Source organism: Saimiri boliviensis, chromosome 1, assembly GCF_048565385.1.
Source record: "Saimiri boliviensis isolate mSaiBol1 chromosome 1, mSaiBol1.pri, whole genome shotgun sequence".
Lineage (NCBI taxonomy): Eukaryota > Metazoa > Chordata > Mammalia > Primates > Cebidae > Saimiri > Saimiri boliviensis.
Genome location: NC_133449.1, coordinates 244,937,209 through 244,964,526, shown reverse-complemented (window position 1 = coordinate 244,964,526; position 27,318 = coordinate 244,937,209). Strand labels below are relative to the sequence as shown.

Below are 27,318 nucleotides of genomic sequence, written 5' to 3'. Positions count from 1 at the left end.
AGAATAAGGAGAGAGAAAATGCTCTTAGGATTGTCTATTGAGGAAGAAGGTTTAAACCCAAAATTTAAAACATATTGAGTGTCTGTAAATTAGAAGGGTCATATGTGAGATTACTGAAGTATTAAATTATAGATTGATGAGAAAAGGAAGGAGCTTAAGGAGATCAGTAAGGACTATTGGTTTGCTAGGGATGCTGTAACAAAATACCACAACCTTGGTGGCTTAAAACAAAAGTTTATTTATAATATTGATATTCATTATATAATTTAAAAAAATCAGTGTTTGCAGGGCCATACTATTTCTGAAGGGTCTAAGGGGGAGAATCTGTTCCAAGCCTTTCTCTTACCTTCTGGTGATTGCAGGCAGTCTTTCGAATTCCTTGACTTGTAGATACGCAATCCCGTCATCCGTGCTTCCGCTGTCACATGATGTTCTCCTGGTATGTGTCTGTGTCTGTTTTGTTTTTGTTGTTGCAAGGACAAAAGCCGTAATTGATTAAGGACATTCTCTAATATCTTCATCTTACCTTGATTACATCTAGGATATGGCAGAACTCTTTGGCTTTAATTTTGTAGTTTCTTTGTTTCTTTTTTAGAGCAAGGGGTTTACTAAATGGTGAGACTATAAGCCACTGTTACCAAAGAATCACGTGGGCACTAAAGGATTTGTAATAACAGGAATCTGTGCATGTGACTTGTTGAGACCCTGGATACTTGAGGCCTGGTCTATTGCACTAGTCTTTTAATCCTCATTCATTACTAATTTCAAAGTGTTCTCCTAGCCCCAGAGCTAACAAGTAACATCAAACATGTTGCTTACTAAAATGCTTTTATGCCTTTTATAGGCATAACTGCATTTATGCCTTTACTAAACTGACAGAGTGGCAATATAAGTGTATTAAGGACCTTCATCAGATTTACACAATCTCAGCTTCAGCTTTTGCTTTGGTGATAAATTCTTCTCTGGAAGTAAGAGGAAATAAGGAATTGACACATTGGACTTAATTCTGACTATTTGAGGAAAAAGTGATTGGCATCCTGGGAGTGATTAAAACAAGTGAAAATTGCCATGTCATTTTGATACTATTGTCTCCACAGATTTTTTTTCTGTATGTATGCCTGTTTTAACCTTACTCCTGTATTAGACTGACCTTCTCCATTATCCAAAGTTCAGTAAATGTGTGCTCTGTTAGCTCTGAATACATACGTAGTAAGTGACTTGAAAGGCAAGTAATCCATAATTTTTATGTTGGAACTGTGCCTCCAATGGAAATGCCATCTCATGTATACTGAGGATCCAGTTGGAATTCTCTCCTTGACCATCCGCTTGGTTTGCGTATGCTGCCCTGCTACTTTTATGGCTCTTGAGTGTACTCTGGCCTTCATTTTCCTCATTTATTAAATGATTTTTATTCTGTACCTATGCAGTACCTGAAATTCTCCATGTTAAGTTATAATCTATATATTCTAAGTGATTAAGAAAAGAGGTGATTTCTCACGTTTAAACAGCTTCCAGTCCAAATTTGAATTGACCTCACCCCCATGCACTCTTTTGGCTTTTCTGCAACAATATTATTGAATTAATTGTTGAAAGACAACTTGTGGATTATCTGGAATGGCCATTGTGATTCTACTTGTTTTTAATTATACTCTTAAAAAATTATTAGAGTGAGCATAGCATAGCAGATACGACTACACACTGAAGGGAGACCCCCAGGATTAGAACATTGGCTCTGGTACTTCACAGTTACGTGATGTGGACAAATTATTCTTTGTTCCTCATTTTCCATCTATAACATGGGATGATAACTTTACCTACTTCCTAGGTTTGATGTGAGGAATACTTGTGCTTATATGTATAAACAGTTATGACAATGCCTAGCATGTAATAAGTGAATATAAGCATTGACTGTTTTTATCTAATATAATTATATAGCTGTCTTTTGAGAGACTAATTATTTAGTCTCTCTTTGGGGGCAAATAGTCTACTCCAATTATAGGCAAAATAATTTGCTAAGATCTTCAGCTCTAGAGAAACCAAGTTGTTCTACTTTATCATTTTACAGTTTCTTCAAAATAAATACTTAAGTACGTTAATAAAGTTTGCTTTTAAAACTAAGCAGGTGGTTTACACAGTAATGGTATATTATTAGCAAGAACTGCATATCTCAGCTCGCTCTTTAAAATTATTAATAATTGTATTTTGACCAGGCGTGGTGGCTCACGCCTATAATCTCAACACTTTGGGAGGCTGAGGCAGGCAAATCACTTGATCTCAGGAGTTCAAGACCAGCCTGAGCAACATGGTGAGGCCCCATCTTTTTAAAAAAAAATACGAAATTATCCGGGTGTGCTGGTGTGTGCTATAATCTTAGCTCCTCAGGAGGCTGAGGTGGGAGTGGAGAGGGGTGGAGGCTGCAGTGAGCTGAGATTGTGCTAATGTGCTCCAGCTTACGCAATAGAGGGAGACCTTGTTTCAAAAAGAAGAAAAAGAAGAAAATTGGCCAGGCGCAGTGGCTCACACCTGTAATCCCAGCACTTTGGGAGGTCAAGGTGGGTGGATCACCTGAGGTCAGGAGTTCAAGACCAGGCTGGCAAACATGGTGAAACCCTGTCTCTTAAAAAAGAAAGAAAGAAAATTAATTGTATTTTTTTTCTGCTCAGAATAACACAATTAAATTTTTTTATTATAGAAAATTCCAAACTAACTTACTGCATATTACAAATCTGTAGTCAAATATATAGTCAAATTATTTTTGTAACATTTAATACAGGTTAAAAATGAAGGCAATTTATCTGTAAGTATGCCAACAGTAGGTTGTTATTAGGATACAAATATTTGAATTAAGAATTGGGGCTGGGCGTGGTAGCTCATGCCTATAGTCCTAGCACTTTGAGAGGCTGAGGCAGGCAGATCACCTGAGGTTGGGAGTTTGAAACCAGCTTGACCAACATGGAGAAACCCCATCTCTACTAAAAATACAAAATTAGCTGGGCTTGGTGGCCCATGCCTGTAATCCCAGCTGCTTGGGAGGCTAAGGCAGGAGAGTTGCTTGAACCCAGGAGGTGGAGGTTGCAGTGAGCCAAGAGGTTGCAGTGAGCCATTGCACTCCAGCCTGGGCGACAAGAGTGGAACTCCTTCCCAACAACAAAAAAAGAAAAGATAAGAAAGAAATTTGGAGCCAGGCATGGTAGTGTGTGCCTTTAATCTTAGCTACTTCAGAGGCTGAGGCTATAAGATCACTTGAACTGAGAAGTTCGATTTCAGCCTTTTGTACAACATGACAAGACCACATCTCTATTTAAAAAAAAAAAAAAGAGGGAGAGAGAAAAAAGAAAAGAATGAAAAATTGAGAATCTGATAATATGTGTTTAAGATGGTATTTTTGTATAAATATTGGTATAGCTCAGTCTGTATATTTGACTTAAAATCTCAGAAACCAGATTTTATTATTTAATAAATGGATGTTAAATACTAAAAATGTGCTCATTATGAATAAATTATTTGTATTTTTATGTTCGGGAATATTTTAAGGCAATAATGCTTTCATTTTCCTGCTATATTTTAAGGCTGGGCAAACTCTCAATGTATTTGGCATTTTCCTGATCTTAGAGTTTTAGTATAGCAGTAACAATAGTTTTTCATATTAGCTCACCTTCATTTTTAATATCAGATACTGTTTCTTAATATAGTGTGCTATATAACATTTTAAATATAATTTTTACTAAATGTCACTGTTACACTAATTTCTGACAGTATCTTCAATTAACTTCTTTGTTCTTTGAAGTAGAAAATTACATTGTTATGAAAATTGGATAGAGAGACCAGTATGCCTGCTTTTGGAGCAAATGATGTAGAACAAAGAATAGACTTTACTGTATATTGTGACTCAGAACATGTTATCTAGAGGAATATAATTAAATGATAAAATACAAATTTAAATTGTTAACATTTCTTTAATTTGAAATTTGTCAGTATTGTAGCCATACTACTTTGACTTTTTGAATTCTCATTTTGGTCCTGGTCATATTAAGCAATGTTAAGCCAGGTTTTAAGATGACACAAATAGCAGATACTAACATTTAACATGTGCTACACATTTCTAAAAATATAAAATACAGATTTTATTTAATCCTCACATAAACATGTGATGATAGTACTGCTCTTTTTCCCAGTCTTACAGATGAGAAATTAAATCACAGAGTGGTGAATATTTTTTTCAAGGCCACTCAGCTAGTAATTATTGGAACCATGATATAACAAAGTCATTTTGACTTTAAGATCCATGCGTTTAATCACTTTGTATGCAGTGTAAGCCTAAGTCAAGTAAATTGAATTCTGCATTTTCCCCAAAGGTTTTAAGAACACAATCTGTTGCAGGTATATTCTGAAAAGGGAATGGGTTTAAACTAAAGTGCAAAAGTTCTTTTTGTAATAACAAAATGTTGTCAAAAAACAATTAGTAATGGGTGATTGGATAATTGAAGTGCCACACCTTGTTCATTTATATAGCAGAGTACTGTGCAGCATTAAAAAGGCATGAAGATCTCTGTATGAATTTGATAATAGAAGCAAGGAGCATATTCTAGTTTTCTTTGCCTTCTTCCAGTTTCCATTAAACAGAAGTTTAATTTGAGAATATAAGCAAGGAGTATATTATAGTTTCCATTGCTGCCTTCCACTTTTTAAACAGAAGAAAACGAGGCAAAGAGCATGTCTCTAGTTTTCTTCTGTTTAAAGAGTGGAAGAAGGCAATGGAAGAATAAACCAAGTTAATTAAAGTAGCTGTCTAGCAAAAAGAGGAGAAGAGTATGAAAACTAGAACAGTCAGGATGTATATCTGTTTTAAATGTTAGAGTTTGGAACCATGTAGAGGTAAAGCATGGTTTGGGGGTCGGGGGGGCGGGGAAGAAAAAGAAAAAGCAGTTCCTAAAGATAAAAAACAGACTGAAACATTTGAATCTAACTGTTATGATGTTGGTGGCATAGCTATTTGAGAAGACTACTTCAAGTCATTTTAATACATAGTATTTCACATGTATATCCCTGATGGGATGTAATATTAGAACAAAAAGAAGTTTATAATTACATTCAGTAGTATTGTCATCAGTAATATTGGCATTGCTATTTTGAAACTCATATATGTATATATGTAGTAGAAAGAAACAAGGTTATAGGACCTGGGATTTTTCAATGTAAGAGAAATAATACAGACCATTTTGTATGAATTTCCCACAGACACCTAAAATTCAGCATGTCAGAATGGAACGTCATTATTACTATTGACACTACAGTTGTACCGATTTGCCGGAACAGGAAAATGTAGAAGCAGTGAAAGACTTTTTCACCTTTGGTCCACTGTTCAGCTCTTCTATATGTTATTAGTTCTAGTTCTGAATTTCTCTTTATTCTGCCCCATACCCTCTGCCCCCAAGTGTGGTAATGATATTTTTCTTTCCAAAACTCTCATCTTCGCTAGCTATGGTTCCTGAACTTTTAGACTTCAAAGACTCTACTTTAGCCCTGAAGTATATGTGTATATGACTATGTTGAGATATTTATTTACTCAATCAGATACAACTTTATGTTTGCATTATTTAATCCTTACATTAATTCTAAATAGTCTTTTGCCACAACTCCTACCTCCCCGTCGCCAAAGAAAACTATTAAGATTCCTGTGGATTGGGGCCACCCACAGCTATGTATTATTACTATATTCTCTTCAAACCCTATGTTTGTTTGTTTTTAAAATTTTAATCAGAATTTTATATGACATAGAGTCAACTAGATATATATGGTTTCTTAAAGAAACAAACTGTAATCAGCTGTCTTTCTGCCAGACATTTTTCCTTGCTCAGAGACAACTACTTTTATTGCTTGTAGCTGATTCTTTTGTATCTATGTTCATATCGGTAAATAAAACCCCTGTGTTATTCCTTCATGAGTTGTTAATTGTAGGCAGTATGTATTGATATCGCTGTTGCACTTCCTCTGTGCCTTTATCCTCCAGGTAATCAAAATTCAGTGTTTACACCATGATTCTTAAATTTCCTATTCGAAGCTGAGACGTGTAGTCAGCTGTGATTACTTCTCCTTTCTGTACAATCTTTTGTATTCCCTGGAAGTAATACTTTCCTGTATAATTTTTTGTAGTCCCTGGAAGTAATACTTATCTTTTTTTGGTATAGTTTTTTTATTTTCACTAAACTGCCTTGACAGATACTCAATATGTTCAGATACATCAAGGATTCCATTACTTTAGTTCTCTTCAAGTCTCTTCAGAGCCATGCTGACTCCCTCTTTGGGCCTCCTCCTTTTCCAAGTTTGTAGCTGCTCCTTCTTGTTCCTAGTGCCATAATGTAGGTTTATTTAAATGCATTACATTGGGAATGGGCTCTTTTAGTTTGGAAGCAATCTCTTTTAGACTCTTTACAGAAAATATACTCTCTTTGTTCTCATGGATTGGGTGTCAGCTGCCCAGGTAATGCAGAGTTGAAAATATCTAGCACTCTGTTTCTTAGACATACTTTCAACCAGTCTTATTTTTTTGTTTGTTTTATTTTTTTATTCTTCTTATTTTTAGCTTCCCTTTTCTCCTTCCCAAAGGTAATAAGGTTCTGATACTTTCTGTGTTTTTTGGGGGTGGAGAAAGGGGGAGAAGTTATATGAAGCAAATCTGGTTGCTTTGATACCTTGGGATTCAGCTTTTTCTGACTTTATGAGTCAGTTTCCTCTTGACTTTCTTCTTTCTTGCTTTAAGTGTTTGTTTCTCATTCCTCTTGTCTTTTTAAAATTATTCTCTCTCTCTTAAAATTTTTTTCCTGTAGTTTTAGTGGGGTTTTAGGGGGGAGTGAAATTATAGATGTATTTAATAATCAGCAGGTGGCCTTACTTTCTACTCACAGATAAATACTGTCTGGTGATATCAGCCTCTACTCTCTCAGTCTACTAGCTTATCTATATATTCTCCATGTTTATCTTTTTTTCTGAGACCTAGCTTTTTTTTTCCTTCAAAATTAAATAAACTTTATTGAGATCAAATTTTTATGTTTAAGATTTTGTCTCCTCTTGCTTTTAATCAGGAATTGCTATCTTTTAAACCTGTATCTCTTAGTAGTAGCATAGTGCTTGTCCCACAGTAAAGTTTTTATATTTTTAATCTTTTGTTTAGACATTACCTTCCCTTCTTGCTCAAAATTAGAGCAACAACAAATGTTATTATCAACCACGGATGCTATTTGCTTACCTTGGGACTGTTTCAAAATGCATGGAAGTATTCTTGATGGTCATAATTTTTGGAGTACTTTTGGCACCCAGTGAGCAGACACTGGAAGATGCTAAATTTCCCTCAGTGCGTGGGATGACTGCCCAGTAAATAGTTTTCTTCATTAAAAATGTCAGTAGTCAATCTTGAGAAGCATTGATAGAATTCTTAAGGGAAATGTGGCTCCACCCTAAGGCCATTCCTTGCCCACAACCCTCTCAGATGGTATCTGTTTCTTTTCCCACCTGTTAAGCCTTTAGGCTGGAAGTGAGTGTCGGGTAAATGTCCTTCTTGGTCCTTATTGCTGCTTCCTGACCACTGCATTCATCTCTTCCTAAAAAGTAAAACAAAAATAAAGAAAAAACTCCACCCTGCTTTGAATTTCATGCTTACCCATTTTTGTTGTAGAAGAAACATCTCATTCATATCAAAATAATTTCTATGTTGTTTTCACATGTAACAATCAATACTCATGACTGATCAGTATAATTATGAATGCAATATGATTTCTAATTTAATAAATATTCAGTGTATATGCAACATGCCCTTTTCCTCCAATTTGTTGATTAACATAAATGTAGATTTATTTCTGGGCAGTGAGTATAGGTATTGCCAACTTCCTGTTTAGCTATCAAAAAGCCAATGTTGTAAAAATGCCTTTTGCTGCCTCTATTAGTGCATCATTTTTAAGGGCTATTGGTTTAAATTGCAAGGGTAAGAATGACATTAACTGCGTATGATACCTATGTCATTACAATGTAATTAAATAAAATTGTATGCAAGGTGTAAAGCTGTGTGTAAATATTATATCCTTTATACCCAACTGCAGTTTTAAAATGGATTATCTTGTAAAAGTGTGTCTAGTGTCAGAATATTGCATACTTGTATGTCTTCTTAAATTTGGTCTGTGATATTTATTTTAGTACATTGTTTCCCTACATGTGTTTTTCATAAAGCAATGACTTGAACTACTGAGTATCACCAATGTTTCTTTCTGGTTTTTAGGTTGTGGAAAATGCCCTTAAAGTGAACCCAATATTAGGTCCGCAAATGTTTCAACCGATTTTACCCTATGTTTTCAAGGGTATTATAGAAGGGGAGGTAAGATATTTCTTAAAGTTCCAAGGGTAGCATTAGACTCTAGGATTCTAGTTTCAATTACTCTCTTACTTGTAGTCATTTCTACTTCATTGTTATATGCAGAAGGAAAGCTTTCCTTGTCTTTTGGATCATGTTAAATTAAGTTAAATTTTTAGGGCAGTTAGACACGTTTGCCTTTTCCTGCTCCACATAGCGTATTTTCTTTAACATGTCTCTTTCAAACATAATGCATGTATGTTCACACAAAAAAATCATGTGAAGTACAGGAATGGTGAGTGGCTTAATGCCAGTGGTTGACTATTGAGAATATGAGGGGGACAAAATAGTGCTAATATTGTTACAGACTGATTACGTGAAACCACTGGTTATTTTCTAAGAATAGCTCTCTTTAATACATCCATGAACCTGTGTATGTTACAGATATTTAAAGTAATACAGTACCGGGAGGTGGAGGTTGCAGTGAGCCGAGATCTTGCCACTGTGCTCCAACCTGGGTAACAGAGTGAACTTCGTCTTAAAAAAAAAAAAAAAAAAAAAAAAAGATCAAGTAATATAGTAATATATGAAATTGATAAATATTGTTTCTTTCTCTTTATACATATAGATAGTACATATAATTCATATATGTATTTAGTAAGTTAGAACTCAGGCACTATTGACAGTTCATTCTAAAGGGAATTAAGGAGAATGTTATTTTATATCCCTGTTGCTTGTTAGTATGTCAACGATTGTTTATACTTGTACCATAACACAATTTTACATGTGCTATATTTTGATTGTCCAGAGGTATCCTGTAGTGATGTCCACGTATCTTGGAGTTATGGGTCGAGTTCTACTACAAAACACTAGTTATTTTTCTTCACTACTTAATGAGATGGCCCATAAATTTAATCAAGAGGTAAGACTCTATATACTTAAATTTAAGGAAGCCTTTAAATATAAATTAGGAATAGTTTGATGAAATAGTGACTCTTTGTAAAAGTTGCTTTATAGTATTTACACCTTTACATTTAAAACCTTTAGTTATGCTATATCAATAATTTGGGGTAGAAGAAAGAAAAAGGAACCTGTAAGTGGCAGTTGAAACTTCTACATTTTTGCCCTCGCTCAAAATAGGTGATTTTATTCTGCTTCGCTATAGAATATAATTTTGATTTGTTTATAGCTGTGGTTTTTCTTCACTGTTACAGAATCTGGAAGCAGGTATTTTGCATAAAGTGATGTATCATCTTTGTATTATTTCTTTGGTTAACTTATTTTTAATGCCATGGATTGACAGTGTTTCTGTTCTGATTATTGTAGAAAATTACCTTTTTAGCAAAGGTTGATTTTTAAAAATTGTAGCTGACACCTACTACCTGAGTAAGCTTGCAATGAGTTTTTGAGTGAGACGGTTTGAAACTATATACATGATATTCAAATAACATTATACTGTAAGTCATTAATCTGTTTGTTAAGATTTATGAAATGTAGAAGATAGGGTATGCTTGACCAGTATACCTACAATGGAGACAATTTGTAATATCTTTTGGATTATGGCTGAAAACAAATATAACTATTTCTAATATGAGGAAATCCAGAAGTACAAATTTTAAAATATATATAACTTTTCTAGAATCAGACTAATCTAATTAGAGATCACAACCCTTGTTGTAATAACTAAATAGGGTAGATATTTATTAGCTTATTAAATTTAATTGAAATGGGATAATATATATAATATATACAATATAAAAATATATATTATATAATGTATAATTGTGTAATATATATTAATTATATAATTATATATGATATATAATTTAGATAATATATAATGATATAATATATAATATATAAAAATAGATATATTTAAATATGTATATAAATATATAATATATGTAATATACATTATATTGCATATATTTTATATATTATCCCATTTCAATTAAATTTAATACGCTAATAAAAGTATATATATTATATATTACATATTATCCCATTATATATATTGTTTTATATATTTATTATATAAAATAATAAATATATATTACATATGTAATGATAAATATATAAAAACAATATATATAATGGGATAATAATATATAATATCCCGTTTTAATTATAATTAATAAGCTAATAATATATATATTTACAAGGTTTTTTTGTTGTTGTTTTTTAGTTTTTAGTAGAGGTGAGGTCTCGCTATGTGTTTTTCAAGCTGGTCTCAAATTTCTGAGCTCCCAAAGTGCTGAGATTACATGATAATTAAAAATATTTAAGAACATTAAGAAAGGAAATTAAAATTATCCCAAGGAACATCAGAATGCCATTACTATGTATTTACCTTTTTGTTTCCATGAGGGACCTGGTCATGTTTCCAACATTTCTTGAAATATATGTACTTCTTGCCTTGCTTTAAGTTCATGACGATTCAATCTGAGATCACAATGAATAAATGTTTAATCACCAAAGTTGATTAATTTCTTTAAATTTTTTTAAAATTGACACATAACAATTGTAGACATTTTTGGAGTACATAGTGATACTTCTGTACATACAGTGTGTAGTAATCAAATCAGGATAATTGACATATCTATCACCCCAAACATTTATTATTTCTCTGTGTCAGGAACATACAGCAGCCTTCTTCTAACTGAAACTATATATTTCTGTTATCATCCTACAGTGCTGTATAGAACACTGGAACTTACTCTTCCTGTGTACCTGTAATTTTATATCTTTTAACCAATATCTCTCTCTCTCCCCATTTTTCCCCTACCTTTCCCAGTCTCTGGGAACCACTTTTCTACTCTCTACTTTGAGGTCATGTTTTTTAGCTTCTTCATGTAAGTGAGAACATGCAGTATTTATCTTTCTGTTCTTGGCTTAATTTCACTTAACATAACGTCCTCTAGCGTCATCCATGTTGCCACCAATGACAGGAATGCATTCTTTTTTGAGACCAAATAGTATTTGTGTGTGTGTGTGTGTGTGTGTGTGTGTGTGTATTTTCTGTATCCATTCATCTGTAGATGGGTTACTGAGGTTAATTCCACATCTTGGCTATTCTGAACAGTGCTATAATAAACATGAGGGAGCAGGTATCTTTGCAATATAATGATTTCCTTTCTTTTGGGGAGAGAGAGAGAGATACACACACACACACACACACACACACACACACACACAGTAGTGAGATTGCTGGATCATACAATAGTTCAATTTGTAGTTTTTTGAGAAACCCATATTGTTCTTCATAATGGCTGTAGTTGTTTACATTCCCACCAGGGAGTTCCCTTTTCTCCACATTCTTGCCAGCATTTGTTATTTTTTTGCCTTTTTGGTAATAGCCATTCTAACCAGAGTGAGATGATATCTCATTGTGGTTGTGATTTGCATCTCCCTGATGACTAGTGATGTTGACCTTTTTTTTTTTTTTTGGAGACAAAGTCTCATTCTGTCACCCAGGCTGGAGTGCAGTGGTGTGATCTCAGCTCACTGCAACCTCTGCCTCCCGAGTTCAAGCAATTCTTTCGCCTCAGGCTCCCAAGTAGCTGGGATTACAAGTGCCCAATACCCCGCCTGGCTAATTTTTGTATTTTTAGTAGAGACGACATTTCATCATGTTAGCCAGGTTGATTTCGAACTCTCCTGACCTCAGGTGATCCACGAGCTTTGGGCTCCCAAAGTGCTGGGATTATAGATGTGAGCCACTGTTCCCAGCCGATGTTGACCATTTTTTCATGTACCTATTGGCCATTTGTATGTCTTCTTTTGAGAACTCTTTATTCAGATAATTGTCCTATTTAAAAAATGGAGTATTATTTTTATTTAGCTGTTGTTGGAGTCCCTGTGTATTTTGGGTAGTAATCCTTTGTTGGATGTATAATTTGCAAATATTTTCTCCCATGCTGTGGGATGTCCTTCTACTCTGTTGTTTGTTGCTTTTGCTATATAGAAGCTTAGTTTGATAGAATCTCATTTGTCTATTTTTCCTTTTGTTGCCTATGTTTTTGAGGTTTTATTCATAAAATCTTTTCCTTGACCAGTGTCCTGAGGTGTTTTCCCCTAGTAATTTTATAGTTATTGGTCTTCCATTTTAAGTCTTTAGTTCAAGATTTATGTATATCACAAGAGATAGGGATCTAGTTTCATTCTTCTGCATATGGATATCCAGTTTTTCTAGCACCATGGTTGAAGTAACTGTTCTCTCCCCGTGAGTATTCATGGCAGCTTTGTCTAAACTCAGTTAGCTGTAAATATATGGATTTATTTCTGGGTTCTCTGTTCTATTGGTCTGTGCATGTTTTTATGCTGGTGCCATGCTATTTTGGTTACTGTATTTGTAGTATATGGTGTGTGTGTGTGTGTGTGTGTGTGTGTGTGTGTGTGTGTGTGTGTTTGTTTGTTTTGGGCCAGGGGTAGACGGAGTCTAGCTCATCACCCAGGCTGGATTTCAGTGACATGATCTCAGCTCACTGCAAACTCTACCTCCCAGGCTTAAGCAATTCTCCTGTCTCAGCCTCACCAGTAGCTGGGCTTACAGGTGCATGCCACCACGCTCAGCTAATTTTTGTGCTTTAGTAGAGATGGAGTTTCACCATGATGGCCAGGCTGGTCTTGAATCCCTGACTTCAAGTGGTCCGCCCACCTCAGCCTCCCAAAGTACTGATTACAGGTATGAGCCGCCACACCTGGCCTTTGGAATATATTTTGAAATCTGGTGGTGTGATGCCTCAGCTTTGTTCTTTTTGCTTAGCATTTCTTTGGCTGTTTGGGATTTTTCATGATTGCATACAATTTTTTTTTCTGATTTATTTGAAGGATATACTTGCTATTTTGATAGGGTAAATTATGTTGAATCTGTAGATTGCTTTGGATATCATGGCCGTTTTAACAGTACTAATTTCTCCAGTTCATGAACATGGTATGTCTGTCTGTCTGTCTGTCTCTCTCTCTCTCTCTCTCTCTCGTTTTCACTTTTTTTCTACTTGTTTATGTTTTTAAATTTTAAGAATTTGATTTTTTATTAAAGAAGTTTTAGAGACAGAGTCTCACTCTGTCATCTAGGCTAGAACGCAGTGGCACAATCATAGCTCACTGCAACCCCAAACTCTTGGACCCAAGTGATCCTCTCACCCTAGCCTCCTACGTAGCTGTGACTACAGATGCATGCCACCATACCCTGCTAATTTTTAAAGTTTTCTGTAGACATCCAGCCTTGCATGTTGCCCAGGTTGGACTCGAACTCCTGGTTTCAAGAGATACTCCTGTCCCTGCCTACCAAAGCACTGGGATTACTGGCATAAGCCACTCTGCCCAACCACCTTCGGTTTTTCTCTAATCTGGTTTTTAATTAAGAAAAAAAAATACTGTCATATGGGTCCATATCAACTTTGGATCTGATTAAATCTGAGTGTAATCCAGTGAGATATTAAATCAGTTAATTGTAACTCAACATTGATATTTTTCTTTAGGCTGCTATTAGCTTTAAAATATTACATCATAATGCACAAACAATAATAGATCCTCTTGAGTAATTAAAACAGCTTAGTTTTTGACCCACATCATGGCAGGTACCTGTAATCCCAGCTACTCAGCATGCTGAGGTAGGAGAATTACTCTAACCCGGGAGGTGGAAATTGCAGTGAACTAAGATTGCACCACTGCACTCCAGCCTGGGCTACAGAGTGAGATTCTGTCTCAAAAATAAAGAAGTAAATAAAAATAAATAAAATGGCTTAGGTCTGCTTATCATACAATTAAAGCATCATGTGAGGACTACTTCAGTTACTGCTTGGTAACTTTGAAAGCAAACACATTTTAAGGTTTCAGTGACTGGGTGTGGTGGCTCATGCCTTGTAATCACAGTGCTTTGGGAGGTCAAGGTTAGAGGATTGCTTGAAACCAGGAGCTTGAGGCCAGGCTGAGTAGCAAAGTGGGACTTCAGCTCTACAAAAACTAAAAAAAATTAAAGTCCTGGAACTTGAGGCAGCTGTTAGCTATGATCATGCCACTACACTCCTGCCTGAGCAGCAGAACAGGATTCTGTCTCTTAAAAAAAAAAAAAAGTTTGAATATTTTTTTAAAACAAAAAAAATTAAATGAGAATTTTTAAAAAATGAAGTTTTAGTGATTTTGGTATTACTACCAAAACAACTACTTTTCATTGTCCTTTGCCTGCAAGTTTCTTTTATCCTCTTTCCATCCTCTTATTTTTCCTTTCCTTGCTCTCCTAGTCTTGGACACTCCTTCCACCCCCTCCTCACCCCGCCAGGTTCCTACTATAATTGGTTTTGATTGTTTGTTTTGTGGCTCTTTTGTAGCTTGTGATTCTTTTACAAAACTCCTACTTGATGCGAGCTCAGTATTCTTGTTAGGTTTATTCACATGTCCAGTCCTGTCTAAAATCCCTTGGAGCATGAGGATTCTGTCTCCTTGAATATCTTCGTGTTCTCCTCAGTTACCTAGATCCCATTTGAATTCTTGGCCTCACTTGTGTGTGCCTCTCAATGTGTTATCTAAACATTACTGTCAGTGTCTCTATATCCTTGATAACAACTCTGGGATGGTCATGAGCTCTTTCTTACTTAGGAACTTAAAATATACCCCTAGCCTCTCACTTCCTATTGACATATCATTTGTTTTGACAGGAAATCAGTAATGGAAATGTAAGGGAAATACTGTTAATGCCTCCATCTATAGGCTAATGGGCTAATCCAGATCTTACCCTGCCTACTTTTTCCTCTTTTTCTTCTCAATTCTGTATTGTTTTTATATCCACACATCATGGTGCTAGTACCTGGAATGCATTCCTTTCCAGAATGCTGTGTTCTTGTTCTGGATTAGACATTTGGTATTCTGGGTTGGAAAGCTGATTTGGTATCTATCTGTCATACTATACTGATGAGGTTTGAGTGGTTCGTATGTTTCCTGCACCGTCCATTTGCCAACTGTGGCCGAAAAGAACTCTCAATCCTTTCTTCTCTGCCTTCCTCTCCTCAGGCTTTTACTTTTCAGTCTTTTGCTCAGCCTTCTATTTTTTTTTTTTTTTTTCATTTGTTGGGCTAGAATCATAGTAAGTCACCTAGAACTTTATACCAAGGCTCAATGTACTATGGTTTTAAAAGTGTGTGCTGAATCCCTGTTAAACTAATGATAAATTCTGCAGCTCAGAACTGCTATTTAGCTGACAGGTGTCAATGTGGTCATACCATTTGTTAAAATTTTGACAGAACGCCTAAGAATTAGCAAACAGGGTAAAAAATGGCTTTGATAAATATTATAATTAATTAATAGTATACATTTTATTATAAAAAGTTGAGCATTCCTTTTAAGTATCGTAAACACGTTTTGAATCTGCAGAGTATAGTGAAGAAATTTTTATCAATAAACTGCAGTTTAATACATCTTCTGGTATATTTGAACAATTTAAAAAATCTTCAGTAACTGCTATATGTATAGGATTCGGTGCAAACTAAAACAAATTAGTATTTATTCTTGGAATAAAGAAACTTTTACTATTTGAACAAAAATATAATGACTTGGCTAGTATAAAGTTTGGGTGCAAAGATGCTGCATTAAATTATTGTATTACTAAAAGTTGAAGGGTCTAAATTGTATTTTATCAGAATGTCAGTTATTTTTTATTAAAGTTTCACTGGCAAAAGTAAAGAATTTTTGCAACGATCAGGGAAAAAAGTAAAGCACCATCTTGAATTGATGATGGATAGTTATGTATTTGAAATAAAAACACAGTTTTTAACTGTCAAAATGAACAAAAACATTTGGAAGAATACTGTCGACATTTTCTGAATACCATTTACTATGTAGTTTTAATAGAATATTTTAAGGAATAAAATATGTAATAAAAATATCAAAGTTAATATTAATATGAGAGTATCATTACACTCTAAATTTGTTTCCCACCTATTAGAAAACTTGTATAGGCATACCTGATATTGTTGGTTTGGTTCCTCACTACCACAATAAAGCGAATGTCTTCATAACCCAAGTCATACAACTATTTTGGTTTTCCAGGGCATATAGTTATATAATTATAGTATACTGTAGTATGTAGCACAATGGTACTGTGTCTACAATAACAACGTATATACCTTAATTTAAAATATTTTATTGCTAGAAAATGCTAGCGATCTTCTCAGCCTTCAGTGAACAATGCTTTTGCTGGTGGAAGATCTTGCCTTGATAGTGATGGTTGCTGGCTGATCAGGGTGGTGGTTGCTGAAGGTGTGGGTGGCTATGGCAGTTTCTTAAAATAAGACAGCAATAAAGTTTGCTGCATCAACTGGCTCTTCCCTTCACAAATGAGAAGATTGACTCCAATTGTGACAGAAATTCTACTGAAGACTAATGGTCCTCAGAGAGCAAGAAAAGGAAAAAATAAAAGAGGATGGAAGGAAGTTGCAGGCAAAGGACAATGAACAGTAGGTTGTTTTGGTAGTGATAACAAAATTACTGATAGTACTTTTTTTTTTTTAAGGCAATAATGGACTATTTAGTCCTCAGTAGAATTTCTGTCACAATTGGAATCAGTCCTCTCAGATTCTGCTGCTGCTTTATTAAGTTTATGTAATATTCTAAATCTTTTGTCATTATTTTAGCAGTGTTCACAGCATCTTTACCAGAAATAGATCCATCTTAAGAAACCACTTGTTTTTCTTTTTTTGCTCATCCATAAGAAACAGCTTCTCATGGCCAGGCACAGTGGCTCACAGCTGTAATCCCAGCACTTTGGGAGGCCGAGGCGCATCACCTCAGTGATGATGGGATTTCACCATGTTGGCCAGGCTGGTCTCAAACTACGAGGTGCATCACCTCAGTAGTTTGAGACCAGCCTGGCCAACATGGTGAAACCCCATCTCTACTGAAAATACAAAATAAGCCAGGCATGGTGGCTCATGCCTGTAATCCTAGCTACTTAAGAGGCTCAGGCAGGAGAATTGCTTTAACCCAGGAGGTGGAGGTTGCACTGAGCTGAGATTGCACCATTACACTCCAGCCTGGGAAAAAGAACGAAACTCTATCTCCAAAAAAAAAAAAAAAAAGAAAAGAAAAGAAAAACAACTCTTCATCTGTTCAAGCTTTATAATGAAATTGTAAAAATTCAGTCACACCTTGAAATTTCACTTCTAACTGTAGTTTTCACTATTTACCCCATATCTGCAGTTATTTCTCCAACTAAATCTTGACCTCCTCAAAATCAGCCATCAGAGTTGGAATCAGGTTCTTCAAAACTCCTGTTAATGTTGATATTTTGACCTCCTCCCATGGATCACAAATATTCTTGTTTTTTTTTTTTTTTTTTTTTTTTTTTTTTTTTCCTGGAGACAGAGTCTCACTCTGTTACCAGTCTGGAGTGCACTGGTGCACTCTCAGCTCACTGCATCCTCTGGCTTCTAGGTTCAAGCTGTTCTCATGCTTCAGCCTTCCAAATAGCTGGGGGATACGGGCACACGCCACCACACTCAGCTAATTTTTGTAGTTTTAGTAGAGATGGGGTTTTACCATATTGACCAGGATGGTCTGGATCTCCTGACCTTGTGATTCACCCACCTCAGCCTTCCAAAGTGTGGGCGTTACAGGTGTGAGCCACCAGGCCCAGCCCACAAATGTTCTTAATAGTAGCTAGAATGGTGAATTCTTTCTAGAAGGTTTTTAGTTGACTTTGTGTAGATCCATCAGATAAATCACTTCCTATAGGTAGCTATAGCTTTATGAAATGTATTTCTGAAGTAATAAGACTGAAGTTTGAAATGACCCCCTGATCCATGGGCTACCTGGATGTTGTGTTTTAAGCAGGCATAAAAACAACAACATTAATCTCCTGTACATCTCAATCAGAGCTCTTGGGTGCCCAGTACATTGTCAGTGAGCTGTAATATTTTGAAAGAAATCTTTTTTTCTCAGCCACAGGTCTCAACAGTGGGTTTAAAATAGCGGTAAACCATGCTGTAAGCAGATATGCTGTCATCCAGGCTTTGTTCTTCCATTTAAAGAGCACAGATAGAGTAGATACAAAATAATTTTTAAGGATTTAGGATTTTTAGAATGGTAAATAAGCATTGGCTTGAACTTAAAGTCATCAGCTACATTATCTCCCAATAAGAGTCAGCCTATGGACACATTGATGTATTGAAGCCAGTCACTGTGAAAAGTCCTGAATTGATTGCATCTTCCTCCAGTAGAAGGCTGTTTCATTTACTTTGAAAACCTGTTGTTTAGCCACCTTCCCCAGTGCTCTTAGCAAGATCTTCTGGATGACTTGCTGCAGCTTCTCATCAACACTTGTTGCTTCACCTTGCTGCTTCACCTTCCACTTTTATGTTATGGAGGTGGCTTCTTTTCTTAACCTCATAAACCAAACTCTGCTATCTTCACACTTTTCCTCTGCAGCTTTCTTCTCTCATTCAATCTTCGTAGAATTAAAGAATTAGGGCGCTGTTTTGGATTAGGCTTCGACTTAAGAGAATGTTGTAACTGATTTGATTTTCTATGCAGACTAATAGAACTTCCTCCATGTCAGCAGTAAGGTTGTTTTGCTTTTTTACCATTTATATGTTCACTGGAGAAACGCTTTTAATTTTCGTCAAGAATTTTCCTGTTCATTAACAACCTGTTTGGATCAAGAGACCTTTCAGCCTATCTCAACTTTTGACATGTCTTTCTCCACAAGCTTAATCATTTCTAGTTTTTGGTTTAAAGTCAGAGATGTGTGACTCCCTTTAACTTGAACATATAGAGGCCATGGTAGGATTAATAATTGGCCAAATTTTAGTATTAACCTTGTCTCAGGGAGTAGGGAGGCATGAAAAGAGGGTGCGAGATAGGGGAACTTTTCAGTTGGTGGAACAGTCAGAACATACATGACATTTATAGATTATTAAGTTAATTAACCATCTTATATGGGTGTGTTTTGTGGCATCCCGAAACAATTGCAGTAGGAACATAAATGATCACTGATTGCAGGCCACCACAACAGATAGAATAATAACGAAAAGTTGTGAAGTATTTACAAGAGTTTTCAAAATGTGACACAGAATGAAACCAGCCTGGTTGTCCCATAGAACTGATGTTTATGGTTTCTTTTGAATAAACTTAGAAATTGACCCTCCTAGTCTTAAAACTTGAGAAAGTTATACTTGTCTTATTTGGGATCCTTTTTCAGGAAAGCAACCGTCAGGCATCTCAGTGTGAAGCAACTGAAACTTACCAAATCACTGTATCTGGGCAGTAAGACACCAGACCCCTCACCCTTCATGACTGCCCAACTGATAACCTGTTTGCTGTTGACCAGCTCCTCTTTCTTACCTTTTCCTAATTCCTGTTTTTGTGCATGTAGTTACATTTCTTCTCTGCTACATAAACCCCCAAGTTTTGAATTTCATTGGTCAGGAAGATGGATTTGAGATCTCCCCATTTCCTTGGCTGCAGCACCCAGTTAAAACCTTCCCTCGCAATACTCATGGTCTCACACTTTTAGTTACTATACTTTGTAATAAATAGGTCTTGAAATCTGGTAATACATATCTTACAACTTTTGTTTTTCTTATTTAAAGCAGTTTTGGCTATTCTGTGTTCATTGCCTTTCCATATAAATTTTAGAATTACCCTGTGAATTTCTATAAAAACATGGCTGTTGGAATATTGAATGGGATTGTGTTGATGGTATTGCTCAATTTAGGGAGGATTGACATTTATTTATCTGGTATTCAAGTCTGTGAACATGGATTTGTATTTATGTAGGTATTTTTTAGTATTTTCAGCAGTGTTTTATAGTTTTTATTGTAAATGTCTTACATTTATTTTGCTAAGTTTATCCTAAGTATTTCTTAGTTTTGATGCCACTGTAAATGGTGCTTTGACAATTTCAGTTTCTAGTTGCTCATTGGTAGTGAAGAGAAATGAAATTATATTTGTATATTGATAAAGATATTGTGATTTTAGTAGCATACCGGTAGGTTTGTTGTAGCTTGCTTAAAATTTTCTATATACACAATCATGTGTCAATTTTACTTCTTTCCTTTCCAATCTGCATCTCCCATCCCCTTCCTGTTTTTTGGCTCATTTTGCTGGTTCTGTATTATGTTGAGTGGTAGTGTTATATATCTGTTATAATTTTTACTTTATTGCAAAGAATTTTAGGTATCTAAGCTGACACATTTGACCCCCTTAAAAAGGTGATTGAACATATAAAATGAAAGATAGCATTCTGAAAAAAAAATGGAAGATGTTATAGAAATGAAATATGACATACCATTCATTCAAAACAAAGTTTTAATTTCAAGAAAAATTGTGTAATTATTTGGACAGTTTTTTATTTGAAGACACATGAAAAATATATTGAATTTTTAGGTTCATTTACTTATTTTGACAGTTGTGAAGCTCTCTCTGTTGAAAGGTTAAAATGAATAAATTAAGCTAACTAATTAAATACAACTTTTGGATAAACTTTGGAGACATTAGAGTTATTGAATCTCTATTTTACAGAGTACAAGTACCTCTAGTACTTAGAAGGGCTATAAAAGCTTTATGTATAATTGTAGTTTGTTTAATAGAAGATGAGAGGTCATTCATTACTTTCAACAATAAGAGAAGTTACTACTTATTGAGACTACGTGCTGTATGTTGCCTAGTGACTACAGACTGAGTTATCCCTAATTTAAAAATTCAAAATCTGAAATTCTCCAAAATTGGGAACTTTTTGAGCACCAATATGACATCCAAAGGAAATGCTCATTGGAACATTTTGGATTTCAGATTTTTAGATTAAGGATGCTCAGCTGGTAAATAGATACAAATATTCCAAAATCTGAAAAATTTCTAGTCTCCAAGTATGTCAGATAAGGGGTACTCAGTATTTGTTTGTTTGTTTCTTTAATATTTTCCTGCTGAGTATTTAATTGTAATATTTCATGATGTGAAGTTATATTACATTTTTATATTGGGACACATCCATGCCTATTTGTTTACTTACTGTTTATGACTGATTTTTGAGAGTTGAATATGCTCTCATTTGCATATGATCCACAAAACCTAAAACACTAATTATTTGGCTTTTTACAGAAAAAGCTTGGTAACCCCTAGTATTCTAGTTGCTTAATTAAAACTTGCCCAAGCTTACTATTATATGCAATTGCTTGTTAAATATTTTTACATTAAAGAGATAGGTATAAATTATAAATAAATAAATATTAAACTATAAATTGTAAATAAATATAGACAGAAATAGCTGTCTTGCTAATTGCATTATTTCAAGCAGATACATTTCTGTAGATTCAGTTCATCTGTATATAATATATTAATATGTAATTATATATTTTATGTATAATATGTTTTATATGTTTATAATTTATAAATTTTATATATTTATAAAATATGTATTATACATATTTAAAATGAGGGCATGATAACTTGATATTTGCTTTTATAATGGTTATGATTTGTTTTTAAAATTTTGCTTATTAGATATTAATTACAGAAACCTTGATCTGTACTCTTTCTGAATTAAATATAATTTGAAGACACCATGGTATAAATCAGCAGTTACCAAAATGTCTGGATTCATGGTACCTTTAATGTCTTAGTAATATTTTCACAGGGCCTCAGGGCAAAAGAAACACTGTAAGCAAACACTGAGATCCACTTTTTTTTTTTTTTTCAGACAGAGTCTCACTCTGTTGCCAGCCTGGGGTGCAGTGGCTCAATCCCGGTTCACTGCAACCTCTACCTCTACCAGTTCAAGTATTCCAGTTCTGTGCTTACTATAATTGTAGAGACAGGTAGATTAAAGAATTGGCATACATAATTGTGGGGCCTGGTAAGTCTGAATTTTGTAGAGCAGGCTGGAAACTCACACAAGATTTCTGTTAGGGTCTTGAGGCAAAATTTCTTTTTTCCTGGGCATACTGTTTTTGCTCTTAGGGTTTTCAGTGAATTGGATGAAGCCCCACCCACATTATTATCTTGGACATTATCCTTTACTTAGAGTCAACTGATTGTAAATGTTAATCACATCTACATAATACTGTCATGACAACATCTTGCCTAGTGTTTGACCAAACAACTCAGCACCTTAGCCTAGCAGAGTTTACACATAAAATTAGCCATCACATTCTGTATTATGTTAATTTGTTTTAGCATCATTTTTAGTGTAGTATACAAATGTCTTAGGAAATCATTTGTTTTCTTTTGAAACTCTGCAGTTTGAGTTTGCAACTTGTCCTCTCCTCTGAGAGTAGCAGCAAATTAGTCCAGCAAATTAGAGAACATTGAAAAATAATAATCCAATTGAATAAACTATAATCTAAGTATAAGTTGATAGTTTTGAAAAATGCATGTTTTTTTCAGCATGCCAGATTGGCAGTGATTTATTAAATATTACTAAAATCACTCATTGGCTACATACATGTTTTAAGTAAGTCTTTTTAATTCTCAGGATTAATTAGAGTCAGTTTCTGGTTTTGTTCAAATTGTACATTTCCAGCTCGTGACTTAGCCCCAGTTCAAGTATTGCAGTTATGTGGTTTACTATAATTGAATTTTAATGATGACTTTGGAGGTTTTATCCTTTAAAAGTGCTTATCCACAAGTAAAACGTATATTAGGTATTTTCAGATGCCTCTTCCTCTTGTTTTAGATGGACCAGCTTTTGGGAAATATGATTGAAATGTGGGTTGATCGAATGGACAACATTACCCAGCCCGAAAGAAGAAAACTTTCAGCTTTGGCTTTGCTTTCTCTTCTGCCATCTGATAATAGGTAAGGAAATGTTTTCTTAAAATTTGTTTCTTTCAAGCATCAAAATGGAAACACTGTTTTTGGCCATCAGTATTGCTGTGTGTTGCTGGGCAGTGGTACTTATTTATATATGGATGTGAAGTTTATTAGTTGATAATGATGTGATAAGTTTGGTCCAGGTCTAGAAAGCAGTGAGTGGGATATGTACTCTTGGTTGGTGGGGGCTGTAGTTTATTTTGGTTGTATTCATTTTACAAGTTTATTTAATTCTTGTCTGAATTTCCATTTTTTATAATAACTACATTTTATTAGACTAATCTTCAGCCCTCTTTTTACATAGACATTAAATATCTAACATTTTAAAGTCAATAGCACTTCATAAAGTTTGTCTTAATTCCTATTTTGTGGAGTTTGGCACGAAATACTTCTAAAAATAAACTTTGACAGTCAGTGCTTAGTACTTCTTCACACTGTAGATTTTTAAAAGTGGTGGCAGGTATATAAGTAACACAGAGCTTGATTGGTGAATCTTCCTCATTACATTTTCTGGACAACTGTACATGGATGTGGTATCGGACATTGCTTATACTTTGGACTTAGCTTGATTGAGCTTTGTATCAGTGCACACACCTGAAGTCCCCTTCTTTTTCATAGCAAAGTTATGGATTTCTTTTCATGCATGGTCAGCACATTTCTTGGAACCCACTTCATGAATGCATTTATGAATGTTGGTATATTCTCAGGTCACCACTTTGTTGATGGCATAACAGCTTTTCTTGCTGCCCTTCTGTATCAAAGCCATTCTGCTGGCCACTGTTTTTTTGTACTTTTAATTCTAAAGCCTTAAAAGCAGGTCTCAGGGCTTGATGTTGTATGAAAAGAGTAGTGATACTACATTAGATCTTTATGTCTTAGGGCAGTGGTCCCCAGCCTTTTTGGCAATAGGGAGCGGTTTTGTGGAAAACAATTTTTCTATGGACTGAGGAGGCAGAATGAAACTATTCCACCTCAGATCATCAGGCATTAGATTCTCATAAGGAGCATGCAACCTAGATCCCTCGCATGTGCCATTCACAATAAGGTTACTGCTCCTATGAGAATCTAATGCCACCACTGATCAGACAGGAAGCAGAGCTCAGGCGATAATGCTTGCTTGCCCTCTGCTAACTTCCTGCCATGCAGCCTGATTCCTAATAGACCATGGACTGGTTAGTACCAGTCCATGGCTCAGGGGTTGGGGAACACTGTCTTAGGGAATTTTTAGAGCATATTTATTCTAGTGATAGGTTAATGACGTAAGTCCAGTTTTAGAAATCCTTACTTGTTCTTTACTTGTTATTTACTTCTACTATGGTAATTTGTATTAAGGACATATGTAATTATTTTATCTCAACATCATAACAGTAGATAATACTTACCAAATGCCATATACTTTCCTAACTGCTTTATGTTGATATTTAATTCTTAAAACAGCCCCATGAGGTGTAGGTATGATTATCCCTTCTTACATAGTAAACAATTACTTAAAAATGTTGAGTAACATTTCTAAGGTATGCGATCTAGTGTTTGGCATGGCATAAGTGAATTTGAACCTGAGCTGCTTGACACCAGGAATGCCTCTTTTAACCACCAGGTGATAATTGCTTCTTTCCAGGTGGATACACACAAGATGAACAGATTTCCTCACTAGGAAATGGTGTGGCATCTTACTTATTTTTGAAAGCCAAATTTACCTACATTTTAGCTGATTGGTGTTTCTTTCTCTCAGTGGAAAAACAGTGACTTGAGAATTATTCAGGCTTTTAATATTGAAATGTTAAAGAATGTAGTCCTTGGTAGTAGTCAGCACTCTAAATGTTGGTTAGATGAATTAATGAATGGAAAGAAATGAGTTTATAAAGCATGTTAGAGTTTTCTCCAATATGAAGTTCTGAGATTATTGAAAGAAAGCTAGAAATGGTGGGGGCTAAGTGTAGAAATTTACCTAATTGTATCAGAAACATTTGTTTTACATTTTTAATGAGAATACTGTTTGCTTCAACATATAATGTTATGTAAGTATGTGTTTGTTCAAAACCATTTTTGGTTTTGACATGTAAGTTGGGGAAGTTTAATACATGCTGAGTATCCTTTATCCAAAATTTTTTTTCAGATGTTGGATTTTTGGGATTTTGAAATATTTGCATATAGATAAGATATTATGGAGCTAGGACTCAAGTCTAAATGTGAAATTTATTTATATTTCATATACACCTTACACCTATAGTCTGAAGATAATTTTATATAGTATTTTAAATAATTTTGTATATGAAACAAAGTACTTGTATGAAATTTTCCACTTGTAGCATTATTGTGGCATTCAAAAAAAATCTCATATTTGTGCCATTTCAGATTTCAGATTTTTGGATTAGGGATGCTCAGTCTATAGTTGTCATCTATAAGAAAAATTAGCACTTAGACTGGGACTTAAATCAACTTACGTAAATTGAGGGATAGGTCGTAAGACTTGAAATTCTCTTAAACATTGGAATTTTAAATTTAAAATTTGTGATGTGATAGCATTGTGATGGAAGATCAGACATTATTTTTGTTTTTAAAATGAGATACAAATCTGATGGGCATTAGCAAACTCATGTCATTTTTAAGGGTACTAAGAGTCTTGAATAATGTGGTAGTAGAATTTTAAAGAATAATGATTTAACTTCATAATATCCTTAATAGACTAGTGATGAAACATTGATATAGAAAATCTGTGTCAACCTGTAACAATCTGATAAAAACCACCTTTATTGCCCTAGAAATTTTCCACATAGTAATTGACTTATGACTTAGGGAAATTTATAGTCACATACTCTTGTGGAATGTGCTGATATTCAGGTCAGCAGTTTTATTTTTTCCTGTTTGTAACCATTCTTCCAGTGTACTACATAGCTGTTGGAGTTTGGGGAAATTTTTTCCCTTCTGCATTCCCAATGATGATTTCTTATTTTCTACATAATAGTAATTTCCTATTCTTGTGTTTCTTTTAGATTTTGCAGCATACCATTTGCTTTTCCCAAAATAAGGCATGTCTAAAGTGTGATGTTGATGATTTTGAAAGTCAGGCTAAATTGGGAAATGTTGTTGTAGCCTCCTTTTATTATGATGGCATTTGGGTCCAGATGATTATTTTTTGTGGGAGGATGTCCTGCACATTGTAGGATGTCTAGCATCATCCCTGGCCACTACCTACTGGATGCAGGTAGTACTCTCTCCTTCCTCCCACACCTTCAAGTCACAGCAGTTGAAACTGTCATCAGATATTGTCATTAGATATCCCTGGGGACAAATGGTTAAACTCTCTTGTACTCTAATCCACTACTTTTGGTTTAGAAATTTGGTGAAGCCTATAGACTTTAGGTCCACACTCAAATCCCAGGGCCACCAGTCACTTGCTAATGACTGTGGTCAAGTTACTTAACTCCCCTGTGCCTGTTTCCTTGTTCTTAAAATGGGGGTAGTATAGTATCTTTCCAATGAAGTTACTGTAAGGATTACGATTGAGTTACATATGTAAGGTCAAACTGTCTGCATAGATGCGGAGTTGCTGTCCTTATTTCATCCCCTTCTTTTTCCCATCCATTTAATGCAGTACCTAATTCTAAAAGATGATTTAAATGGGAAAGATACATTTTTGCATCTGAAATACATAGTAAATTTTGTATTAGGAAAATGTACCTAAAGAAGTAACCAAATTCAGGCCGGCACAGTGGGCTCACGCCTGTAATCTCATCACTTTTGGAGGCTGAGGCTGGCAGATCATTTGAGGTCTGGACTTTGAGACCTGCCTGGGCCAACATGGTGAAACCCCATCTTTACTAAAAATACAGAAATTAGCCAGGTGTGGTGGCGCACACTTGTAATTCTAGCTACTCAGGAGGCTGAGGCAGGAGAATTGCTTGAACCCAGGAGGCAGAGGTTGCAGTAAACCAGTACCATGCGACTGTACACCAGTCTGGGCAACAGAGTGAGACTCTGTCTCAAGAAAAACAAAATTAATGACAATTTTAATTTTGATCATTAAGAAAAGAAACAAATGAACACTGAGCACTCTACATGTCACCCCCCCACATTCTGATTTTTTGATGTTTCAGTTTACATCTTTTTGTATTGCTATGTCTTTAATTGTTTTCTTTCTTTCTTTCTTTTGTCTTTTTTTTACTTTACGTTCT

The 27,318-nt window shown here is 34.9% G+C and overlaps 1 protein-coding gene across 3 annotated transcripts in view; it reads left to right on the top strand.

The window, feature by feature from the left end:
• The window catches only part of IPO11 (importin 11), a 211,850-nt gene that overhangs the window by 127,539 nt on the left and 56,993 nt on the right, over positions 1-27,318 (top strand). For 2 of the 3 annotated variants that reach the window (XM_003925805.4, XM_074385585.1), the window contains 3 exons: positions 8,270-8,365; positions 9,150-9,263; positions 23,007-23,128. In XM_003925805.4, coding sequence (XP_003925854.1) covers positions 8,270-8,365; positions 9,150-9,263; positions 23,007-23,128 — 332 coding nt within the window. The remainder of the gene's footprint in view (positions 1-8,269; positions 8,366-9,149; positions 9,264-23,006; positions 23,129-27,318) is intronic. The other variant, XM_074385598.1, reaches the window with a different exon arrangement.